The sequence below is a fragment of the Arvicanthis niloticus genome, chromosome 29 (genome assembly GCF_011762505.2).
Source record: "Arvicanthis niloticus isolate mArvNil1 chromosome 29, mArvNil1.pat.X, whole genome shotgun sequence".
Lineage (NCBI taxonomy): Eukaryota > Metazoa > Chordata > Mammalia > Rodentia > Muridae > Arvicanthis > Arvicanthis niloticus.
In genome coordinates this window covers 19,989,961-20,012,224 of record NC_133437.1, presented here as the reverse complement: position 1 = coordinate 20,012,224, position 22,264 = coordinate 19,989,961, and the positions used below count along the sequence as shown (strand labels likewise).

At 44.8% G+C, this 22,264-nt stretch overlaps 1 protein-coding gene across 2 annotated transcripts in view; it reads left to right on the top strand.

Moving 5' to 3' along the window:
• Iqgap2 (IQ motif containing GTPase activating protein 2) overlaps window positions 1-22,264 on the top strand; it is a 264,536-nt gene that overhangs the window by 105,244 nt on the left and 137,028 nt on the right. For both annotated transcript variants that reach the window (XM_076927203.1, XM_076927202.1), the window contains exon 3: window positions 19,615-19,771. In XM_076927203.1, the coding sequence (XP_076783318.1) occupies window positions 19,615-19,771 (157 nt within the window). The remainder of the gene's footprint in view (window positions 1-19,614; window positions 19,772-22,264) is intronic.

Genomic DNA, 22,264 nt, shown 5'->3' with positions numbered 1-22,264 from the left:
CTAAGAACTAGAAGAGTACACAGAAAGGCAGATAGAACACACAGGTCACCTGCCAGTGCCACACAGGGAAGGCTGGCAGCTGTCCAGCTTGATGGCTCCGGGTCTTTTGAAATCAGACCTGTCTTGGTCATCTGTAGAAGCTGAGTTGGTGTGTCTTTGTCCCCATGCAGAGAGCCGAATGTAAGGACACCTTCATGCTCACCAAACCTCGTCCCTTCTGTCATTTTCAATGACTGGGCCCTGATATTTGCATAGTGATTCAGCAGCGGGCAGGCTTGCTGCTTGGATAATTTGGTTGAGATAAGCCCCTGGTGTAAGCTTTTCAAAGGTTAACAGAAGCCTGATCTGAGCACCCTAATGTGCAGAGGTTTCAAGGGACTTCTGATTGTCTAAAACTCTCATATAGAGCTGAGTTCTAATAGTGGAATTTCAGAGAGACCCACAGGGCCGGTTAGGGACAGTTGACATTAAACACTGCAAAATTCCAAAGTGCAGACAGCTTGGCAAGTGTGAGTTCTGGTGCATTCTGTTCGGGACTCGGTTTTTTTCCCCTTCAATGGTGCCTTTGTCCTTCTGCTAAAGGTCAGACTGGAGTTGTCAGGTCCTCATGTTCCCTTCCCAGAGTTACAAAGGAACAGAGTAGATGGGTTGATTCAGTGTTTATGTTCTCATCCACCTAGCACGAGGCCAGATTTTATAGATTTAGCAATATCCACGAATGGCTCCATTTTCCAGCTCCTCGCGAGCAGATGCGGGTTCTGAAGTCACTGCGAACACTCATAGCTATCTGTGCCCACTTGACTGCTGGTCCCCCTCGACAGCAAGGTCAGCAATGTGGGCAGAGCCAGCCTGCGTTTGCCTTTAGAAGGGAGCAGAGTTGGAATCCTAGGCTGCCATCTGGACCATGGGTGTTACACTCAGATGACGTATCTTTATAACGTGGGTGCAGCCATTCCCTGGCAGAGCTGTTAGGTGAAGGAGCACATATTGCCTGCTTCCCGATGCTTATGGGGCATGTGTTAACTGATCTAGGAGGATGAGGCTTGGGTACAGAGCTCTGAGTCAGGGGCCCCTACTCTTTCTCTTCTCAGACCATGAGAGTTGTCACAAAGCCCTGCCTCAAACAGGGACCCACAGCTGACCTCTGACTTCCTCAAGCTACTGGAAAGTCCTGGTGGACTGTCCTCAAACCCACAGCTTTGTCAGGGAGCTAACGGCAAATGTGTATTTACCCCTGGTGTTCGTGTCAGTGATTTCTTAAGCCTCACTTAGGTGACAACATAAGTAGGGGAGGGTCGATCTTCCAGGGGCATGGCTTCCAGCTGTACTCTGTTTTATGCCCTCTTTCCAGGTTCTGAACGACATACTGGGCACATTATAAAAAGTCCTCAGCTGCCAGGTGTGGTAGGTCATACCTGTTATCCCAGCACTCAGGAAGCTAAGGTGGGACAGCCATGAGTTTGAGACTAGCCTGAACGATAGCATTAGACTTTGTCTCCAAACAAACTCCTTAGCTCACAGCTAAGGCAACACCTCCACCCCCTGTGCTCTCTTTGCTTCCGAGCTTTAGCTCTGGGCTGCTGGGGCAGAGAGGAGAGAGTATGGGGATCTAGAACAAGAGGCAGGTAGACATTTGATACACTGAACAGTAGTTAGCACCTCTTGCCAGTCTCGGCTTCTGCAGGCTTTATGCTGATGCTGAAGGTGAGTGCGACTCCCCTGGGGCTGCTTAGTGGCACCCCGCTTCCTCTCTGAAGAAGTTATTCCCAGGTTAAACAAGGTCCTCGTTACACCACTAAGTATTAATGCCACATTTGTGCCTCCAGATCCTCCTTGAGTGAGGGTCTTTTCATGATCAGCAGCTGCCAGGAATCCATGAAGTTCCTACTACCCCTTCCACCTCTCTTCAAAAGCAGCCTAGTTCACAGCTGTGTTCTGTGCTATGCTCAAGGCTCATAGCCCTAGGGTGGGGTGGTATTTTTCTTTCCTGGAAATCCACACCCGGCCTATTTGCATAGGGATCCTGTGCAAATTTCCATCTTCTAAATGTCTAGTTCAGAAGTGGGTCCCAGTCTTGTGCCTCGGGTATCCCCCAATCTATTGGAAGAAAGTTAAATTGTCTCAACTCTTTCTCACAGTAGCCAGGGTAGCCATCTTCCTCGTGGAGGCGAGGAGGAGGGCAATGTCCCCAGTGGTTCTTTTGGAAACTGTCCCATGATCCTAAGTTGTTGAGAGGTGAGCAGTAGCCTGGACTAGAAACTTTCAGTCCCCACCAGGCCATCAACCAGCCTTTCTTTCCTTGGGTTTTGGGTAGGAGGAACTATCAAGGAATTAGACTGGTCCTCTTACCACACTGTAGGGGGACGGTAGGGGACGGTATCCACCCCAATACGGCCAGCTTTGGGCTTGGCTATAACTCTAATATGGAAGAAGTCCCACTCAGTAGTGTCCCGTTTACATTGGTGTTCTCTGTCATTACTTGAACTTAGTGCCTGGAATGTCCCCCTGTGCACTCTGTCCTGTTATCAGAGAGGGCGGGCCCAAGCTGTCACTCCTCACGACTACTCATGTAGAATTTGAACACAGGGCTGCCAGTGTATCTTGCTTCAGGAAGATGCTAAAGACGTCATGGGGGTTGCTATGGCATTATTTTGATTGCCCACAAGAATAGGAGATTCACATCTCTCCAGGTTTTCTTTGAGTTTTCCTACTGACTCATTGCTTTGGAGCTTTGGAGCTCCAAAGATGTGTTCTCTTGGGCAGACTGCTCCAGTCACTGCCCCCTCCTGCATTCACCTAAGAAAGCAGCAAATCGAATGACCTTGGGTAGGCTCACTTTAAATAGCAGAGATGACAATTGCGTGGGAATCGGGCTCCAGGAAACTGTCGTCTAGTTCATTTATTCAGCAGATATAAGAGAAAAGGGGGGGGGGGGAGTGATTATCCAGTTATTAGCTCACAAGGGCAAGCTACCTGGCGGCTGCTTGAAACCTAGATCATGCAGAGGGAGGACTCCAGCTACCTGGCAAAGTGTCCAGGTCCAGGTTTGCGGCAGGAAGGGAAAAAGGGCAGGAGCGTTTGGTGTCACTGCATTCTCAGCAACATTTACTGTGTCTGCTCATTCAGTTTAAGTCAGTCACGCCAGCGCGTGCGCAGTGCAGTCTCAGTGGAGTTTTGGTGTATGCCTAGATTTCTCTCATTTAGTTTGATCTAGTTTCTCTCCATTGTACTTTTATGTTGTACTTTTATCAGTAAGAAAGCTATAGTTTTCAAGAATGGGCTGGAAAGAGCAACTGGTCCCCCTGTGAACTCATGACCAACTTGCACCTATATGAGAATGAATTCATAGACAGAGTAGGAGAAAGGGGAGGGGAAAGGAGGGAAGGGAGGGAGGGAGGGAGAGAGGGAGGGAGGGAGGGAGAAAAGAGAGCACTATAAATGTTACTTCAGGTGTGTTTCAGTCAACACGGAGCATTTAGATGTGTCATCATTAGTTGAGAACAAGTAATGAACATTTGAAAGCTGAACTCCCCAATTCTAAGGAAACCCCAAAGGTTGTGTTCTACAAACTGCATCCAAGCATTCATGAGAAGGAGGAGCTGTCCTGTGCAGCCCCCACCCAGCCCACTTCCCTCCCTGCCTGGCTCACCCCCACAGACAGGTATCTGTTTGCATAACCGGCTGGGGTAGATTTTCTGAGGCTAAAGTTAGTCTGGATTTATTCGAAATCATATAAATAATTTAGGTGATAGACATGACTAATGTCCCTACTCTATATTGCCGCTCGGCACTTCCACCGACACACTCCTCCCCGATAAACATCTACAGCCCAGCCGGCGGCTCATTCCCATGCAGGCCTCCATCCTGGTGGCAGCAAGCCCTGAGCACATCCGACCGGTTGAAAATCACCTTACATTTGTTTCCTCTTTTCTAGAGTAATTTGAGTGTGTGTTTTAGATCCGCTTTTGGACATGTGTTGTCCTTTAGGAAGATGGACCAGGAGGTGTCCGTGGACGAGACCGATTACCTGTAGAACTTGGTCTCCTGATGTCCTTTAATTTCCTCTACTGAGTCCTTGCCATGATGAAACTGTTGGGATGATCTAGTGGCTCTTTCCTTAGTCACCCTACCTGTAGTCCTCCGATGCTGATGCTCTTGACATGTCTCGTCTTCCCGTCTGCAAACATACATGTGTGAGTGAGTGAGTGTGTGTGTGTGTGTGTGTGCTTGTCATGTAGTGTTCTGTGGCTGAAGCTATCTGTGTCACTTGTATCTGTTGGGAAGGAGTAAGGCCTGTGAGTGGGGAGCTTGTGAATTAGCCCGGTTCTGCGCTTACAGCTTCTCCATAACCAGCATGGGGAAGTGTGGGGGAGGAGGCGTTGTGAAACCCAAGCTGGCCCAGAACACCCTCGCAGCAGGGTTTGTTATTGTACAGCGCTGGCTGTGCTGTCGCTCAAGCCATATTTCCTGAAACCTAAGAAGCCCGCGTAGAGTAGAGGTCTCTTATAACCGGCTGCTGTTCCCTCAAGCCTTCATGTGACTGTCACATGGTCTCGGCCTTCCTCTGTGTGGTCACTAAATACCTCACTGAAGGTGAAGCCAGTGAGTGACACTGGGATTTACCTGAGGCTAGTCCAAGAAGCCTGGAGGTGGTGGCAAACCTCAGTGTGGACACCCTCCTGCTCCAGCCACTCTCCAAGAGAGGGCTTCTTCTGCAGGGTGTCTGAAACTCTTTTGGTCATTTGTCTATGCAACTGAGCTAGAAACCTTAGTGTCATGTGTATCCCCAGGGTGTGAGCACAACACAGCACAGCGCAATGTTTATCTCAGCCTCTTCCTTTCTTTCTTTCTTTCTCTCTTTCTTTCTTTCTTTCTTTCTTCCTTTCTTTTTTGAGGAGGAGTATCTATCTGGTTTTTATTCTGGTCTGTCGTTTTTGCTCTTTTAAATATGTTTGTTTACACATACATACATGCATACATACATGCTTGCATACATATATACACACTCACAATACCAAAGTAGAGGCCTGAGGACAACTTGTAGGAGTTGGTCTCCTTCTACCATGTGATTCTAGGGATGCCTTGGCAGCAAGGGCTTCTATCAGCTGAGCCATCTGGCTGGCTCTGACTTCTAACTAGGCATAGTATCCACTTGTAGAGATGTCCTTTTGAACTTCTTATGACATAGATGTTTATTTTCTGGTCACTTTTTTCCCCTCCCTCAGAAGGGACCTGCTACCTTTTCCCCAAGGAGATGGGGTGGAGAAGACCTTTTATGCATATGGGCTTCCATTTCCTCTATCTGTAAGAAGATGCCTCAAGAACAAATTTTCTTTCTGATGACTGTTTAATGCAGGGCAATGATGACATTGTAGACAAGGGAAACAATACCTCACTGTCTGGAAAGTCTCCACAAAGTGGAGGCTCTCGGTAAGAATCCATGGCGGTTAGCCACTAAGGTGTCAGGTCCTGCTTGTACTGTGCTAAAGAGACTTGTTTTGCCAATTCCAGACTGGGCTTGCCTTCCTCTCTCTCTGTTCTCATGACCTCTCAACCCCAGAGAGCTGCTATTAGGACCACAAAGCTGGTAGATGGTTTAAAAAAAACAAACAACAACAACAGAAAAACCACCACCAACAAAAACTGACAGGAAAAAGCAGCCTATTAAGTTACAGAAACATTAGATGATTTCTGAGGTGTGAGGCTTGTAGCCCCGAGGGCTTTTGTAGCCCAGCCCAGAACAGAATGCATACTCTCCTAGCGCGGAGACACCAGGGCAGACACACGTGACAGAGAAGACACTCTCCAGATGACTTTGGTCCTAGGAAGGTACTCTGGGTGGCAGGGCTGTCATTAATTAGTAATCTCTATGTAAAATCAAAAAGTAGAAGCAGGTCACCCAGCAGTAAATGCTGCCCCCTCGTGAGCTGCTTGGGGTTGCACTGCCTGCAGAGGCCTGTGAGAGAAGGTTAGGGAAAGCAGGAATGCCTGGAGAGCAGGACCTGGCTAGCTTCCCTCTAGCTCGGGTACTGGAACATTATGCTTCTTATTTTATATCCCATGTCCAGAGTGGGTAGCTACCTTAATTAAGAGCTGTAACAGTTTACTTTCCATATTCACACATTTAATTAAATTTAAAAGGTCCAAAGGAAGGGCACACAGGGAAAATTAAGTCTTCGTGCCCAGCTCTCCCCATTAGTGAGCACACCTCCCAGTGTCTTTTAGAGCCTACTATGGATAGTATCTGGACAGATATCTGTAACTAGATTGATGAATATTGAATGATGACCTCATACTGACGTAATGATGCAGTTGGCCCTCCATTTCTATGTGTCCTGTGCCTGCAAATCCAACTAACCTTGGCTCAAAAAATATTCTGGAGAAAAAGATCCTCTGAACCCAGATAGACTTTTCTTCTTATACTTTCCTAAACTATAAGATTTAAACATTTATACCATTTATACTTACATCAGGTATTTAAAGTGTTCTAGAGGTGATTTAAATATGGGAGAGGAGGCATTCTCTACATCCTTTTTACATTTGCATATGCAAATATTTATATGCAAATATTGTATGTAAATAGCTCGTGGAAGTGAGTTGATCATCTATGGATTTGGGGATTCAGGGGTGTCCTGGAACTAACCCTTCATGGACAAGGAACAGTTGTATATGAGTGTGACACATTTGCATTATATAATAAAATCACCATGTTATACATGGTTATATCCGCACACTACTGTATATAAAGCCATATACAGTTAGGGTTCTACATGCATACATACTTAATATATCATACATACATAGTAATGTACGGTTAGTATATCACTGTGTAATACAGTGGTGTACACAGTTGGCAACATGATTAAATAGTTCTCAGTAATGACAGTTTTCTTCAGCCTGTTATTCTGCTTTTAAGCAGAAGGGCATTTAGAGCCTGGCACCCAACAGAAGCAGTGTCATATAAGGCAACCAAGAGTAGGAGATATCTCACAGGTGGGAGTGCCTGCTGCTTTGACAGTGCAACCTGAAAGCCATGCCTGGCCCTGCTGGAGGATGCCAGGGGCAAAGGCTGAGCTGACCCACACCTCAGAGCATCATACTGGGACTCACGGATTCATGCTTGGCCCCTTAAAAGTGATTTCCTTTGACTCCTATTCCCTGCTACATAAAAAGTGTGTTGTCTATGTTGGTTCATCTTCTTGCAGTGTTTCTTATATACCTGCATTTTTACTATGCCAAAGGTTTGGTTAGTCCATTCATTGGGAAACCCCTGAGCTCTTCCATCTTAACTCCAACTGTGCCATCTCATATGTGGATTCAAATAACAAAAACTTCACAAATGTTGTGCTATTTTTTGTTTGTATCACCCCCTTGCCTTGGTTTTACTGTTACAAGTAAAATGTTCGTAGGGCTTCCCCACATAGTACAGTCCCTGTCAATGGACTTGGAAGTTGCTTGTTTTTATAAGTCTTTGTGATCAGTCCCTCAGACCATTGGTTCTCAAAGCTGCTCCGTATTGCTGTAGACTTTCTTCCATTATTTAGCCAGATTAGATGCCCAGTAGGGAACTACAGAGTGAAAGAGAAATCTGTCTATGGCCTGAGATGCCAGCGGCCACAGTCTGCTCCTTTGCAACATCCCCGGAGACAATCACAAGCATCTATCTTCCATTTAAAACACCTCCCGTTTTATTTTTAGTGAATTGTGCTTAGAGTCGTTGCCATAGAAATTGATCTATCAAGTGTCACAGTGGTCAGCCGAGCAATGGGGAACTCCTGTTCTCTGTCTCCAGAACACGCTGTAGAGAGGACCATCTGCCACCTGCATTGTGCAGCCTTTCTCTCCAGCCATCCCACCTGGTGCTAGAGAGGCACTGGCTTCATCCTCAGGACTTCTGCTCACAGATCTCGGCTGGCAAGAGTGTGGGTGTGCACCCTCCTCGGGCTGGCCTTTGCGAACTGTGAACTCATACCTGTGAACAAATGTGGAAAAAGAAAAAAGAAATCAGAGTTGGACGCTCCCTGTTCTTCATGCGTCTCCACTGAAGGGAAATTAAAAAGTGGCTGTCTGCTTGGAAAGACTGTGTGTATCAGAGAAGAGGAGGGGGAGGGGGAGGAGAGTGGGCGGCACTTGCAAGAACATATGTTGGATTCTTTTCATTCTGCTCTTGGTGACAATGATTGATGGCATCTAGTGAGTCCCCGTTTGTCACTTCCTTAGTACAGCTGGTAGTGGGGGGTGGGGAAAATCAATAAGGACGGGGAAAGGACTTGAGATGTGGCTACAGGAGAAGGGGACTGTGGCTATGGCATTGAAATCATTGTTCACACTTAAATATTTCAGCCCACCTGCCCCAAGCAGTTGTCTCTTTGTCCCTTAGACTGTTGAAGAGAGGAAATGCTGGCTATAGCTTCTGCCTGATGACTTTCTTCCATGGCCTGGCTTTTACTGTCATTTCTTTCTCTCTCCCTCTCCTTCTCCCTCTCCCCCTCCATCTTCCCCTTCCCCTCCCCATCCCCTCCCCATCCCTCTCCCTTTCTCCCTCTCTCCTCTCTCTCTCTCTCTCTCTCTCTCTCTCTCTCTCTCTCTCTCTCTCTCTCTCCTATTTCAGAATGACCATGGAGTAACAAGTCCATGTTAAAGAAGATTTACTTGGGAAAGATATAGGTGACTGTCAACAGGGACTTGGGACTCAAGGGTAGAGAGGAATTTGGTCAAATTAGTTGATAGTCTTCAGAAGCACGTTGCACGTCGCTTTCCTTTGCCTGCCTACCTTAGAGCAAAGAAATGTTAGAAAGTGCACGGAGGGAGATCGTGTTTGGCTAGAGGAGGTACTCAGCGCAGACAAGCCTGGGAAGAGAGGCTGCTGCTTCATCACATCCTAGGTTGCTATTTACACTGTATTTGTTCACTCGATGTGCCAGGGAGCGACTGCGGTACTTCTTCCTCTTTCTTCATTTCTCTTCCTCTGCACCCTGCTATGCTTATCTACCAGTATGGGAAGAGGTTTGCACTGCAAATGCCCGCCATGCTTCAGTCCCATTTGTAGCGTTTTAGAGAAGCCATAGGATGTACTTATACTCTGAAGCTCTGTGGGTCCCATGTTTTCCTGTAGGGTGTCCTATGTCCCAGCAGTCTCCACCAAACAGACTTTAGCTCATAGATGTTGAGGGACCTGTGGTCAGGCTGCTTCATGGAGGACAGGACGATACGTCCTTTGGAGCATCTTTAGGCCAAGCTCAGCTTCCTGCTTTCTTTGTATTTCTGGGGAACAATTATCTTTTAAGCACCTGTTGCATGCTGGTCTCTTTTTTACAGGATGATTCTATGTATGATATCTCTCTTCATTTTCATGGTGGCTCTGTAGCATAGCTGTATTAGACCCAGATTTCTCAAGGACGGCAATGTGACCCGGGACAATTGTTGTGATCCAAAGAAATCATGACTAAGCTGCAGAAACATGTTTAAAGTCGGGTTTCTAATGTCCAGAGCATATTTATACTCCACGGATGTTTCTAGAACAGTGGTTTTCAACCTTCCTAATGCTATGACTCTTTAATGCACTACCTCATGTTTTGTTGACCCTCCCCCAACCATAAGATTATTTTTATTTCTACCTCATAACTGTCATTTTGCTACTGTTATGAGTCATAATGTAAACATCTGATATACGGGATATCTGATATGCAACCCCTGTGAAAGGATCGTTCAACTTACAAGTTGAGAACCACTATTCTAGAAACACGAGCAAATCGCAAATAGTGTGTTCAACTTAGTGTTGTATTAAAGGGCAGAAACTCCTTGCTTTAGCGGGGTAGAGTTCAGATCTGAATCATTTAGACAGGGCTTTACTGGGAGTTTCTGCTCAATCAGTAGTTATTTCTAGGGAGTGAGCCTTAAGCCCTGCTCACCACACTAATCTTAAATGATTTGTCAGAACAGAGTGGAGTGTGGCGAAGATGTGTCCCGCAGAGGTGACAGCCTGAATTTAAATCATAGCCCCACTGTTTACTGGCTTTCTCAGCCTCTCTCTGCTTCTTGAACTGGTATAAGAATACATCCCTGGAGGTGCCAACTACATGCTAAGCATTAGCCAACGTGCTAAGTAACCGTGGATGGCAGTTGTTTGCAATTGTCATTCCTCTGTTGTGATCGGCTCATTCTAGAGAAAACCTGGCTGTCACAAACATAGGCAAATATTTACAATACCTTATTCATTATCAGTGAAGGCTATAATTTGTAGAAGGCAATAGAATACAAAGTGGATTCGCTGGGGATGGGCAGGCCGTGGCAATAGAGTAGTTTGGCATAGACATTTGGTAGCCTGGAGTCTATATGGCAGGCAGGGGCTGGCAGTTGGGCAGAGAAAGATCCTTGGGTTTGAGAAGCTGCAATAGCTGTTACTTAGTGGAGGTGTTTCCATGTGCTGGACACGAGAGCTCTGCTTCAATAAACCCTCATCCACCCTCCTGTTATCCCCATGTTCCAAAGGAGGGAACTGAGACTTGGCTTAGCCAACGGGGAGACACAACTCATCAGAGTTGAGCATTGGTCTAGCCTGATACATCTTACTCTGGAGCAGAGGTTCTCTTTCTTTCTAACACTGCATGAGACCTCATTTTGTGGTGACCCCCAACCATAAAATTATTTTCATTGCTACTTCATAACTGGAATTTTGCCACTGTTGTGAATTATAATGCAAATACCGGTTATGTAGGGTATCTGATATGTGACCCCCTATAAAAGGGTCGTTTGACACACAGGTTAAGAACCTCTACTCTGAAGTTTGTGCTGTGCACTTCTCAAGACAAACAAGGTCCTCACAGAGTGGGACCCTCGGTGGCAATGTCCAACATATAATCTAAAACCCTTAATAAAAATGTGACGTACTCCAAAATCTAAAACTTTCTAGTATAATCCCACATGGAAAACTCCCCACTCATCCTCATGTATCAGTATCCATTAGAGTTAAAATCCACACACACTAAAATTGCATAAAATTACCTTCAAGCTATATGGCAAAAGGGTAGGTGGAACACCCGTGGCATTTCGTGCTTAAACAGGGCTAAAGATCCAGGACCATGCTGATATGCATTGGGTTTCTTCTCTTGCTGCCACATGCTCTTTCTAAGTTCTCCTTCTTCTTAGACACCAGACAGACTAGAGTAAGACCCACCTTCAAGGCCTCATTTTATCATCTCTTTAAAGGCTCTCTCTCCAAATATAGTCAGACTATGAGATACAAGGGGTTATGGCTTTGACATACGATTTCAGGCATGCTTGGAGACCCTCAAGAACTCTGTTCTTTGCACATACAAAATGTGCCGACAGAAGGTCCTAAAGGACAGCTCAACTTCAAGTGTACTTAATGCTCTCACAGCGGACCCAGTTCAGTTCCCAGCACCCACAGGACAAGCAGCTCACTCCAGTTCCAGGGGATCCAGGGACAATTCCAGGGATTGATAGGTCAATCTTTCGAGAGCATTCTAATTTTTTTTTTTTCAATATGGATCGGCTATGTTTTTCCTCTTCTTTTTTTCTTCTCCAAATCTTCAAGTTCTCTTTAGTTTGGCTTAACAATTTCTTCTTTCACTTTTTTTTTTTTTTTTATTTTTTTACTTTTGTGCTTACTATAAGTGAGAACCCAGACTGTGCTTTCAGTACTTAGCGGTCTCCTCAACTGAACATCCATGGTGGTAACACAGAAAAGCTACCTTATACAAAATACCAGAATATGGTCAACCAAGTGCTTGCCCATTTGATAATGGAGACCTTTTATTCAATATGCAACATCATTCTTCAAGTCCATCTCAGACGTTTCCAAATCCTCTTTTTTACCTATTTTTCTACCAATAACATCTATTAGAGTCTAACTGAGCCAGTGTTCCATGGAACAGTGTTGGAAAAATGTTTGCCAAGCTCAACAGATTCTGCTAAATCATCTTCCTAAAGCTTGTTTCTTTATGGATATTAAAGTCATGTATTCTTTTTTCTTTCTCCCATTTATTTATTTATTTATTTAGTCATTTTTACATCCTGATCCCTGCTCCTCATCTCCTGTCACACAATCCTTACCCCCCCCCCTTCCCCTCTCCTTCTCTGAGAGGATGGGGCCCCCTGGGGATCTCCCACTGAGGCCAGACAAGGCTGACAAGTAAGGGGAATGTTGCCAGACAGGCAACAGCTTTAGGGACAGTCCCCACTCCAGTTGTTGGGAGACCCCCATGAAGACTGTATTTCTGCTACCTATGGGGGGGGGCCTTAGTCCAGCCCATGTATGCTTTTTTTGTTGGTGGCTCAGTCTCTGAGAGCCCCCAAGGGTCCAGGTCTTTCTTTCTTTTTCTATTTATTTATTTACTTACTTATTTACTTATGAGCTTACTCTGTAGCCAAAGTTGGCCTCAAACTTGAGATTCTCCTGCCTCAGCCTTGAGAGTACTGGGCTTACAGGTATGTCTCACCACAGTATCCCGTCTGATTCTGTTCATGGCATTGGTGTACCTGTGCTTTAAAGAAATTAACTGGATTCATATCACTTTCTTATAAGGAGCCAGGCAGTTTTTAACAGCATAGGAAGGGGACTCCTGGGTACCCCGTAGTTCATCGGTTTTCTACACCCACATTCCTCTGAGCTAATAACGCTGCTAGAGTTGTGATGGCAGTCTTACATTGCCCAGCAGCTCATGAAAAACTTATCCCTGGCTTCTTAATTTTGTAGTTTTGATGGTTTTTTTTTTTTTACTTCCCATGGGGACAAAAGGTAAAGAGTAAAGAGCAGCCAATTACGTTTTATATAAAAGCAGAGAAGAGAGCTCTTTATGTTCTTTCTAGAGGAAAGCGTTCTGCTTGATGCTGCTGCTTCTTCGAAACAATGGGTTGAGAAATGGACCTGAGGCACTTGAAAGTGGAAATAGGCACCTCATGAAGCAGGGTATTTTTGCAGGGGAAAAAAAACAAAACAAAACAAAACAAAACACATTTTCTGATCTTGGCCAGCAGTTTTACTTTGGGGACAGTTTATTCCATCCACTACTGCATGAGGAAAAAAAAAGAAGATTTATAGCTGGTGATTTCCTGAGTCAAAACCATAGCAAATGTCCCAGCTGCTCCCATCGCCTGTTCAGGCACAGCACCGTGCAGAAGGATGGACTCTGCCCCCAGGATTTTTATAGCTTACTTGTTGTTTTATTTTCTTTGTTTTTGCCTCTTGTGAGACAAAATTATAATTTTTTTTGTTTTTTTTGGGGGGGATTGTTTTTGGTTTTTTTTGGGGGGGGTTGGTTGTTTTTTGGTTTTTTTGTTTGTTTGTTTTTTTGGTTTTTTTTGTTTGTTTGTTTGTTTTTGTCTTTCGACCTTAATCCAGAGCTGAAAAACCTTTTCTTCTCACCTCTCACCTCCATCCCGACATGCCCCCCATCCCACCCATCTTGAGCTTCCTCTGCTCACACCTACAATGTACAACGGCTGTGTATGAGCAAGCACACCAAGCCACTTCCGGCAACAAGGCTAACACCAAAGCCACCAGCAGTCCCACAGTGTTCATAAGTAGCCTTAACCTGTTTGGTGGGTTTAGGGTTTTGTTGTTGTTGTTGTTGTATTGTTTTGTTTTTAAGACAGGGTCTGACTGTGTAGTCCTGGCTGCCCTGAAATTCACTGTGTAGACCAGGATGGCCTCAAATTCACAGAGATTTGCCTGCTTTTGCCTCCAAGAGCTGAGATTAAAGGCATGCACCACCACGCCCAGCTTCAATCTATATTTGGAAATGAGACGTTCACACCTTGGTGCTTTGGGTCAGTAAAAGTAATTAATGGAAAGACCAGGAAAGCACAGGAAAGTCAGAGGCAGCAGAAGGGAGGTGGGCCACTTGCAGTTTCAGTCCAGTTTCTGAGCCAAATTTGATAGCATTTCTTGATAGCACAGGGAGTCTTGGCAAACTGGTTACTGCCAGCTTTGTGCGTCACCCATACATAAACCACAGACATGATAGATCATTGCAGATGAACGGAAGATGTAGAAATAGACACTACGTTTACAGGCAATTGATCTGTGTGGGAGGTACCGAGGCTATTCAACCAATGTAATCTTTTTAACATATGGTGCTGAAATAAATGTATACACACATCCAAGAGAATCAAGATGGCCTCTCCTGTCACCGTATATGGCTGCTTTAGAAAAACAGGCATAAGGCCCTAAAAGATAAGCATAGAGTTACTTACTTGTAGCTGTGAGAAAAACACTATCAGGAAGATTTATTGGGGCTTAAAGTTCCAGGGGATGTAGTGTATCTCGGCAGGGGACAGTATGGTGGAGGAACAGGAGGTGGCTAGACACTGGGTCGCAGTCAGGAAGCAGGGATGCTTGTGTTCCACTTCTTTCTTTCTTTCTTTCTTTCTTTCTTTCTTTCTTTCTTTCTTTCTTTCTTTTTTTTTTGTCAGTCTGAGACCACAGCCCATAGAATGGCATCGCCTCCCCTTAGTGAGGCGTGGGTGGGGGTGGGGTGGTTCCTACCTCAGTTGACCTGATCTAGATAACTCCCGTGAACATGCTCAGAGGTTTGTTTCTATGGTGATTCGCAGTGCCATCAAGCTGTCCATCGATATTGATTATCGTACCATATGACCTAGCAGTTCTACTCCTGGTAAAAACACATGCAGTAACATGTTTTGTAGCAGTACTAATTCATAATGGCCCAGACGTGAGATGTGAACCGGTGGTCCACACACTGAAGAGCGGATAGATAAGACACGATAGGTCTAAGAATGGAATTACCCATTGAAGAAAGTCGGGAGAGGGTGGGGAATTGAGGGGCGGATCCAGGAAAAGTTTAGGGATGGAGGGAGGGGTGACTATGATCAGAATACCTTGTATACACGCATAAAATTTTCAAGGAATTAATTAGCTAAAACATTGTAGTTTTTAAAAACCTCCATTGGGGCTGGAGAGATGTCTCAGAGGTTAAGAGCACTGGCTGTTTTTCCAGAGGTCCTGAGTTCAATTCCCAGCAACCACATGTTGGCTCATAACCATCTGTAATGGGATCCTATGCCGTCTTCTGGTGTGTGTCTGTAGGCAGCGACAGTGTACTTATATGCATAAAATAAATAAATCTTTAAAAGAAAAAAAAAAACACTCCATGGAAGGTTTGTATGAGCCAGGCCCAGTGTGGGTACCCATCATTTCCCCCACCCTGTATATCACATGCCAGCTGTACCAGCCACAGTTGGCTGGGATACAGACCCTGAGCAGGACCTACTCACAGCTGTCTCCTAGCCTTTGGGTTGAACAATACAGTGTATGTACATGAAGTTCTCATCTATACACTTCAATGAGATACATCACAGGGATATTTACCCCAAGAGGACACTCATTCTTTACAAATGTGCACATCTCTGTTTCCACTTCATTATGAAGTATTTTCATACTTTTATATCACTATCAGTTTTCCCAACCTGATTCTGTTAGCAAAAGCTGCCACTTGTCCCAGGTGATTGGGCTTATGTCCAATCAACCTTGTCCCAGGGTATTGACCATATATTGACTGGTCATTGGTAGCAGTTTCTAAGCTGTATCTTCCCAGAAGAGCTGTGAGATGCAGTGTAGGTTTGTGGCAGTCCCTGTCAGGCAGTCTTTTCAGACAGCCTTTTAGCTTCACGTAGCCGGCCTCTCTCTTGCCCTATTTGCTCTCTCAAGAGGTAGCCTGGACTGTTGACCATGCCTGTTACCAAGTGTGACAAATGGAGACCAAGCAAGTACATACGCCCCAAGTACCTGCTCCCTCTAACATTGATATAGCTTGTATGCTGGGAGGATAGCACACTGTGTTTCCAAGCCATGACATGCATGACTTCTGCTGTGGAAGAAGCTAAGAGTGACTTGTTAACACATGTTAACAAGCTGTGGTTCTGGACGGCAAGGGTACATTCTTCTGTTGGTGAGATAGGGGAAGTTAAAAGTTGGGAATCCACTAGCAGAAACCCTTGGCCACTTTATCAATTCCTTCACCATCCAAATATGTGTCCTTGGGGTTTAAAGAGCTTTAGGAAAGCCAGGTTTTCTCACATAATTGTCAGGATCCAAGAAATACCAAAACTCATCTGCCAGTGGTAACCTCAGCTCTTCGTTCCAGGCTGGACACAAAGACTGGATGGTATTCCCTATGAGGCATGAAATCCAGTATTCAAATCAGCACTTTATAAGGTTCTGCAGTGTAACATGATACTTGGCAAACCAGACAAAAGTTATCATTAAATAAGTGTATGTTGGATGTACACTGTGTTCTCTATCTCTGTCTGTCTGTCTGTCTATCTATCTATCTATCTATCTATCTATCTATCTATCCATCCTTGTTTTGGAGCAGATTCTGATGTATCCCAGGCTTACCCTGAATTCTCTATGAAGCCAAGGATGACCTTGAACTTCTGATATTTCTACCTCTACCTTCTAAATGCTGAGATTACAGGCATGAGCCACCCTACCCCGTTTGTTCAGTTCTATAGATCAAGCCCAGGGCTTCATTCATGCCAGGCAGGTGCTCTACCAACTAAGCATCATCCCTAGCTTGCCAGATTTGTCCAGATTTTGAAAGGCTCTAGCTAACCTAAGCTTTTTATATCCTAAGTATTTTAAGGCAACTGCATGCATATAACCACAGACAAAACAAGCACAATTATCTTTCTTTTTTTAAGCAAGCTCAGACCTAAGATATTATACTTAGTGTTGGTTTTATTTTAGAATGTTGGACCCTTGCTCTCAGTTGTCAACATATCTCTCTGTATTCCACCTACCAGTTGTCAATATATTGTACCCCCATGCACCCCAGTTACCAAGTTGTTACAGAGCATATATATATATATATACTTTTCAGGGTAATTATTTGAAAACATAATTGGCTGAAAACAGATTTATTTTGCTGTGAAATAGCTTGATGTTCCAATTAGTTTATCTAAGTTAGAAACTTGGTGCTGTCGTTTGATGCAGAATGGACTCAGGGGTCCATGCATGAGAGGCTTAGTCCCTGGAGTGTGTCCATTGAGGAGTGCTCTACACCTGTGTTAGGAGAAGCCTTGGTGTGTGTGAAGGGGTGGCACTGTGGGACTCCTCCACAATGTGATCTCTCTGTTGTGTTTCCTATCCATGAATTGAACAACTCGTTTCACCATACACCCTCTGGCATTGCTATCTGGTACCCTTACGAGAATTTACCCCCATGGGTCGATCCAGTCTTGGACTGAAATTGAGATAGGATATCCCTTTTCTGTCTGTCTGTCTGTCCTACCCCTTTCTGTTTTAGAGGCAGGATCTTGCTATGTTGCCCAGGCTAACCTTGAACTCTCTGTCCTTCTGTCTCAGCCTCCAAAAGAAGTTACAGACTTTCTCCACAGAATCCAGCCTTTTCTCGTCATAAGCTATTTACGTCAGGTATTTTGTTATCGTGGTGGAAAGCTAACTTGACAGACATGCTTGGTCTTGTACAGTGGTTCTTAACATAGCCCAATTTTTTTTTTTTAAACTCAACACTCCCTTCCTTTCTTTTCATTCCTTTTTTTTCTTTCCAGGTCTGTAATCTTGGTTCAGGTTTACAAAGCGAGGTTCATGTACAACAGATATCTCCCACTCATGTTATGTATGATACGCAGTCCATCATTGTCCTGTTCTTTCAGCTCACGGGCCCCTGGGATATTAGAACAGAGAAAGTCTTTACCACTTGTGTTTAGCAGAGAAGAAATCTGCCAGGTGTCTGGGGCTGCAGAGCCTGTCTGTGACCCTCCCCGGTTCATCATATTGCACTTCCTTTTGACCCTTTGCCGAAGCTCTCCCCTAGCCCTGTCATGCTCTCCTTAAACCGTTTCCCAGTTCCCTCCATCTCGCCCAGTCCCTCAGCAGTGTCTCCGAGGCATCTATTATACAGATTAATTGGTTGTAATTACCGCTGTCAACATGTCACGCCTCTTCTGTGAAGCTGCCAGGAGCTCCTGCTTCCTATGGCAACAGGATGTCATCACTTCTTCCCCCTTTTAGGCCCTCCAGAACCCAGCTTGCAAGGTTTTATACACACACACACACACACACACACACACACACACACACACACGAGTCAGCCATGTTCCTTTTATGCTTAGGGATTGTCTTAACACCCAGGTGTATACCTTCTCCCTGCCTGCTCATATAGGCCAAGTCTGGGTCTTTATCCCATACTAAAGTTTTCTCTCATTTCCAGAAATAACCATATACTGCCCGTTATCCATCCCTACGCCTTCCTATTGTGTCCTACCATGTACCATGTAGTAGTAGATATAGAGCCTCTCTTACACGGTTCTCTTGTTTTTCCTCGATATTGCATTGTATTCTCAATTATGTATGTGTGTGTGTATGTGTGTGTGTATGCATATATGCATGCTTACATGTTTATATGTGTATATATGTACATATTTTGAAATACTCCAGGGATGAGCCCAAGCTAGGCACCGAATTAATAAAAATAAAATTTTATAATTTTTGCTCCTCAAACAAGAGTTTTTATTTATATTTTTCTCATATATTCTTCTTTTTTTTTTTTTAACGTGCCTAATAACCATCCAGTAATTCCTCCTGACTTATTAGGAGTTTATTGAGCTTTTCAACGTTGTTGAGAGCCACAGGCAGAACAGAAATGCCCAGCATTTGCAGTTTGGGTCAGGCCAGGTTAGAATCACAGCACAGAGCTTCACTGTCTCCCACATGTAAAGGGGAGCTGAGGCTGGGTGTCTATAACCTCCAGGAACCTGCCTGTCTGTGGAGAGAGGCATGGGGCTCACACCAACAGCTGGATTGATGTGCGGATCAGTAGCTTGGTGACAGGGCTGGGACTTTCCTTCTAAGAACGGTCAGTCTTCGCAGGTGTGACCCAGGAAGGGACAGAAGGAGCATTCACTTCTTACTTAGGATTTTCTGCACACAGTGTGAAACATGAGCTTGTCTGGCCTCTGTCCCACTGTGTGTCCTCAGGCAGGCAGTGACCTTGGCACTCTGCTTTCTGAAGTACTGGTACTGGCACAGGGCCCTAAGATTTAATCTGATCTTTTTAAAAAAATGTTTTTAGAGCCCAGTAGGTACTATATGCTCCTCCAAAATGTGGGTATGTTTAACATATTCCAGTATATGATATGGGAAATCTAAGCCGCTCGCTGAATTTCCCATAGTCCTCAGTTTCCCAGTAGCCGCTCTGCACTGAGTGTAGTACTTAGACTGTACCCCCCTAAGGCACAGCCTCTATAAGATTGCCCAGCTCATAAGCCTCAAGTCATTTTTCTTTAATGTCAGCAGGACTAATTCCACCCTTACAAAATGGTTTGGCCTTTATCCCCTCTCTGGCTCTGTTGGGAATTGGCAAAGGTTCAGACAAAGGTGACTTTGACAAGCTGTGGCACATTAGTGAGTTCTGTGCCTCTAAACTAAACCCTCTTGTTCACCTTATGTCCTGAATCCTTGTTCTGCCCAGAAAGCCTGTATGCAGCAAGATCTCCGAGGCCTGTTTTCTTCCACAGTGTCTCCAGCACAAAGCACTGTGTGTCTCCCTTTATGAAGTGTCACCTGCCTGGAATCAATCTGACTTTAATATTTTATGATGTTTTCAGATGGATGGAAGTCTGCTTAGTTGAAGAATTGCCACCAACCACTGAACTGGAAGAAGGGCTCCGGAATGGGGTTTACCTTGCGAAGTTAGCCAAGTTCTTCGCTCCGAAAATGGTGTCAGAGAAGAAGATCTATGATGTGGAACAGACTCGTTATAAGGTAACCAACCAACTGGGAGCTAAGCGCTCTTGGCTTCCAGCTAAGTACAAATGTTTGATAAGCCCTTTCCTTATTCCTCTTCATTCCTGTATTTCTGTAAGGACTTGGGGTGGGGGTATCCCCTGGTCTTTGGAGCCTGTTAACAGTCATTACTGAGGCTGAAGTACTTTAAGAAAGAATACCTTCCGTTTCCAGACAAAGGCTGAGAGGCCTCTGTTTGGGGGGGTTCCCAAAGCCTGCCCCACCACCGTTGTTCCTTCATGGAGGTTGTTCGTGACTTTATTATGTAACTGTAAAAGTGAGAGGACACTGCTGCTATAGGTGATAATCCTGCTCCATTCTTATTCCTCACTACCTGCCCCAGTGTCCTGTGTTCCTCAATGGAAGACCCACACACATTCTTCCTTATAGTTTAGTATTTCTTAAACAGCTCAATGGCTGGACCACCCCAAAACCTTCCCATGGCTAACACTTCCCATCCAATATTCCTGAATTATTACTTACTAAAATCTATATTCCATCATTCCATCCTGGCCACCCCAGACTCAGCCCTGCAGCCCCCCTGGGGCCACAATCCCCAACTCTTACATGTTGACAGTCTCTCTGTCCTACACTTCTTAGGCCTGGTCTTTCTCCTTTCCTAGCATGGAATCCTCAAGTCCTGCCTCTGACACCTTGCCCAGCTATTGGTCACCAGCAACTTTATTTACCCATTAAAACCAACTGGGGGCAGGGTCCCTCAGCGGCTTACATGTAGGATTCTTGTGCAGTTTGGGGGACCCAATTAACATAATACAAACCTTAAACCACACTGTACCTCCATTTCACAATACAGTTTACTGGTCCTCCAGCTTTGGTGAAGATAAATATTCAAATTTAACTCTTCCCTGAGGGTTGGCAGGCAGTTAGTGGTTACTGGGAGAGAAAGAGACATTTTCTTCAGTAGTGTAACCACTGGAAAGTGACTCATGTACCTTACCTAGCCCCTTACCCATGTTCATTCCTGTAAGTAACCCTCATTAGACTCAGGGAGGCATAGGCCAAAAATTAAGACAGGAAAATAGAAGGACTGGTCGAGAAGAGGATGTATCTGCAGGGTCCAGTTTAGAATGGGCAGTGGGTCTGTTACAGAAAACACCAGAGGATGTATCTGCAGGGTCCAGTTTAGAATGGGTGGTGGGTCTGTTACAGAAAACGCCTTAGCTTGTCTGCTACAAGTCAAGGGTTCAACTTGGCAACTTGATCTTCTAACCCCCGTCCTTTTGTGTGTGTGTATGATAGGCATGCATGCATCTTTGCATGTCTGCATGTGTATATGTGCTTGGGGTCAATGCGCATGCGCATCAAGGCTACAGTCACCGTCCACTTTACTGAGGCTGAGCCCCTCTGAACCCAGAGCTCACCGGTTCTCACTAGTCTAGCTAGGTGGCTTGCCCTAGGAATCCCCGGTGACTCTTCCTCTCCAGTGCTGGGATTATAAGTATGCTATACATGTTTGACATGTGTGTAGGTTCTGGGGATCCAGACCCTGGTCTCAACACAGCAAATCTTTTATCCTCTGAGTCTTCTCAGCCCAAGCTTGGTCCTTTACTCTCTTAAGCAAGTTCATATATTTGTTGCTGTTTTTGAGGCTGGGGTTCCAATTCAGGCCTTCACATATACTAGGCAAATACTCAAACCACTAAGGTACACTGCCAGCCCATTTAGAGTTGTCCACTTCTTCCTCCCCTCGATCCCTCTCTCCCTTCTCTCTTTATTAGAGACAAACCCCAAGGCTTTGCGACTTGCTAGGCAAGGACTCCTAACACTGAGCCATATCCCCAGCCCATATTCATTTTGTAACATTGATATTTTGTTTGCAATCTTTAAAAGTTATTTTTCTTACAACTGCAAGGAAAATATAGAATGTGGCTGGAAATCAAATAAATGGGCAATATAGCTTAGATAAAATTGATTTCTTATTAAAGCACAAATAACTTTTTACATCCCCTCGTGCTTGATGGCTTATGATACATTTTCTGTATGAATGGACTTTTAAAAAGGTTACATTAGGCAGGACAATTGTTATTCTAACATGTATTCTTGAATGTACGTATTGGATTCAGATCAATACTTCAATACCTTTTAACTCACAGCACACAGAGGCCTGTTGCAAATGTCTTGGGAGTCCAAGGTCATTGCTTAGAACAGTGGTTTCTTAGTCTTTCTAATGCTGTGACCCTTTAACACAGTTCCTCGTGTTGTGGTGACCCCCTAACTATGAAATTATTTTCATTGCTACTTAATAGCTGTAATTTTGCTACTGTTATGAATTGTGATATAAATGTCTGATATGCAGGCTATCTGATATGAGACCCCTGTGAAAGGGTCACTCAACCCCCAAAGGAGTCACAACCCACAGATTAAGAACCACTGCCTTAGACAGACAGACAGACAACCTAACCTAGCACAGGTTTATGTCTGGAATGCTCTTAGGAACAAATGTTTGCATTT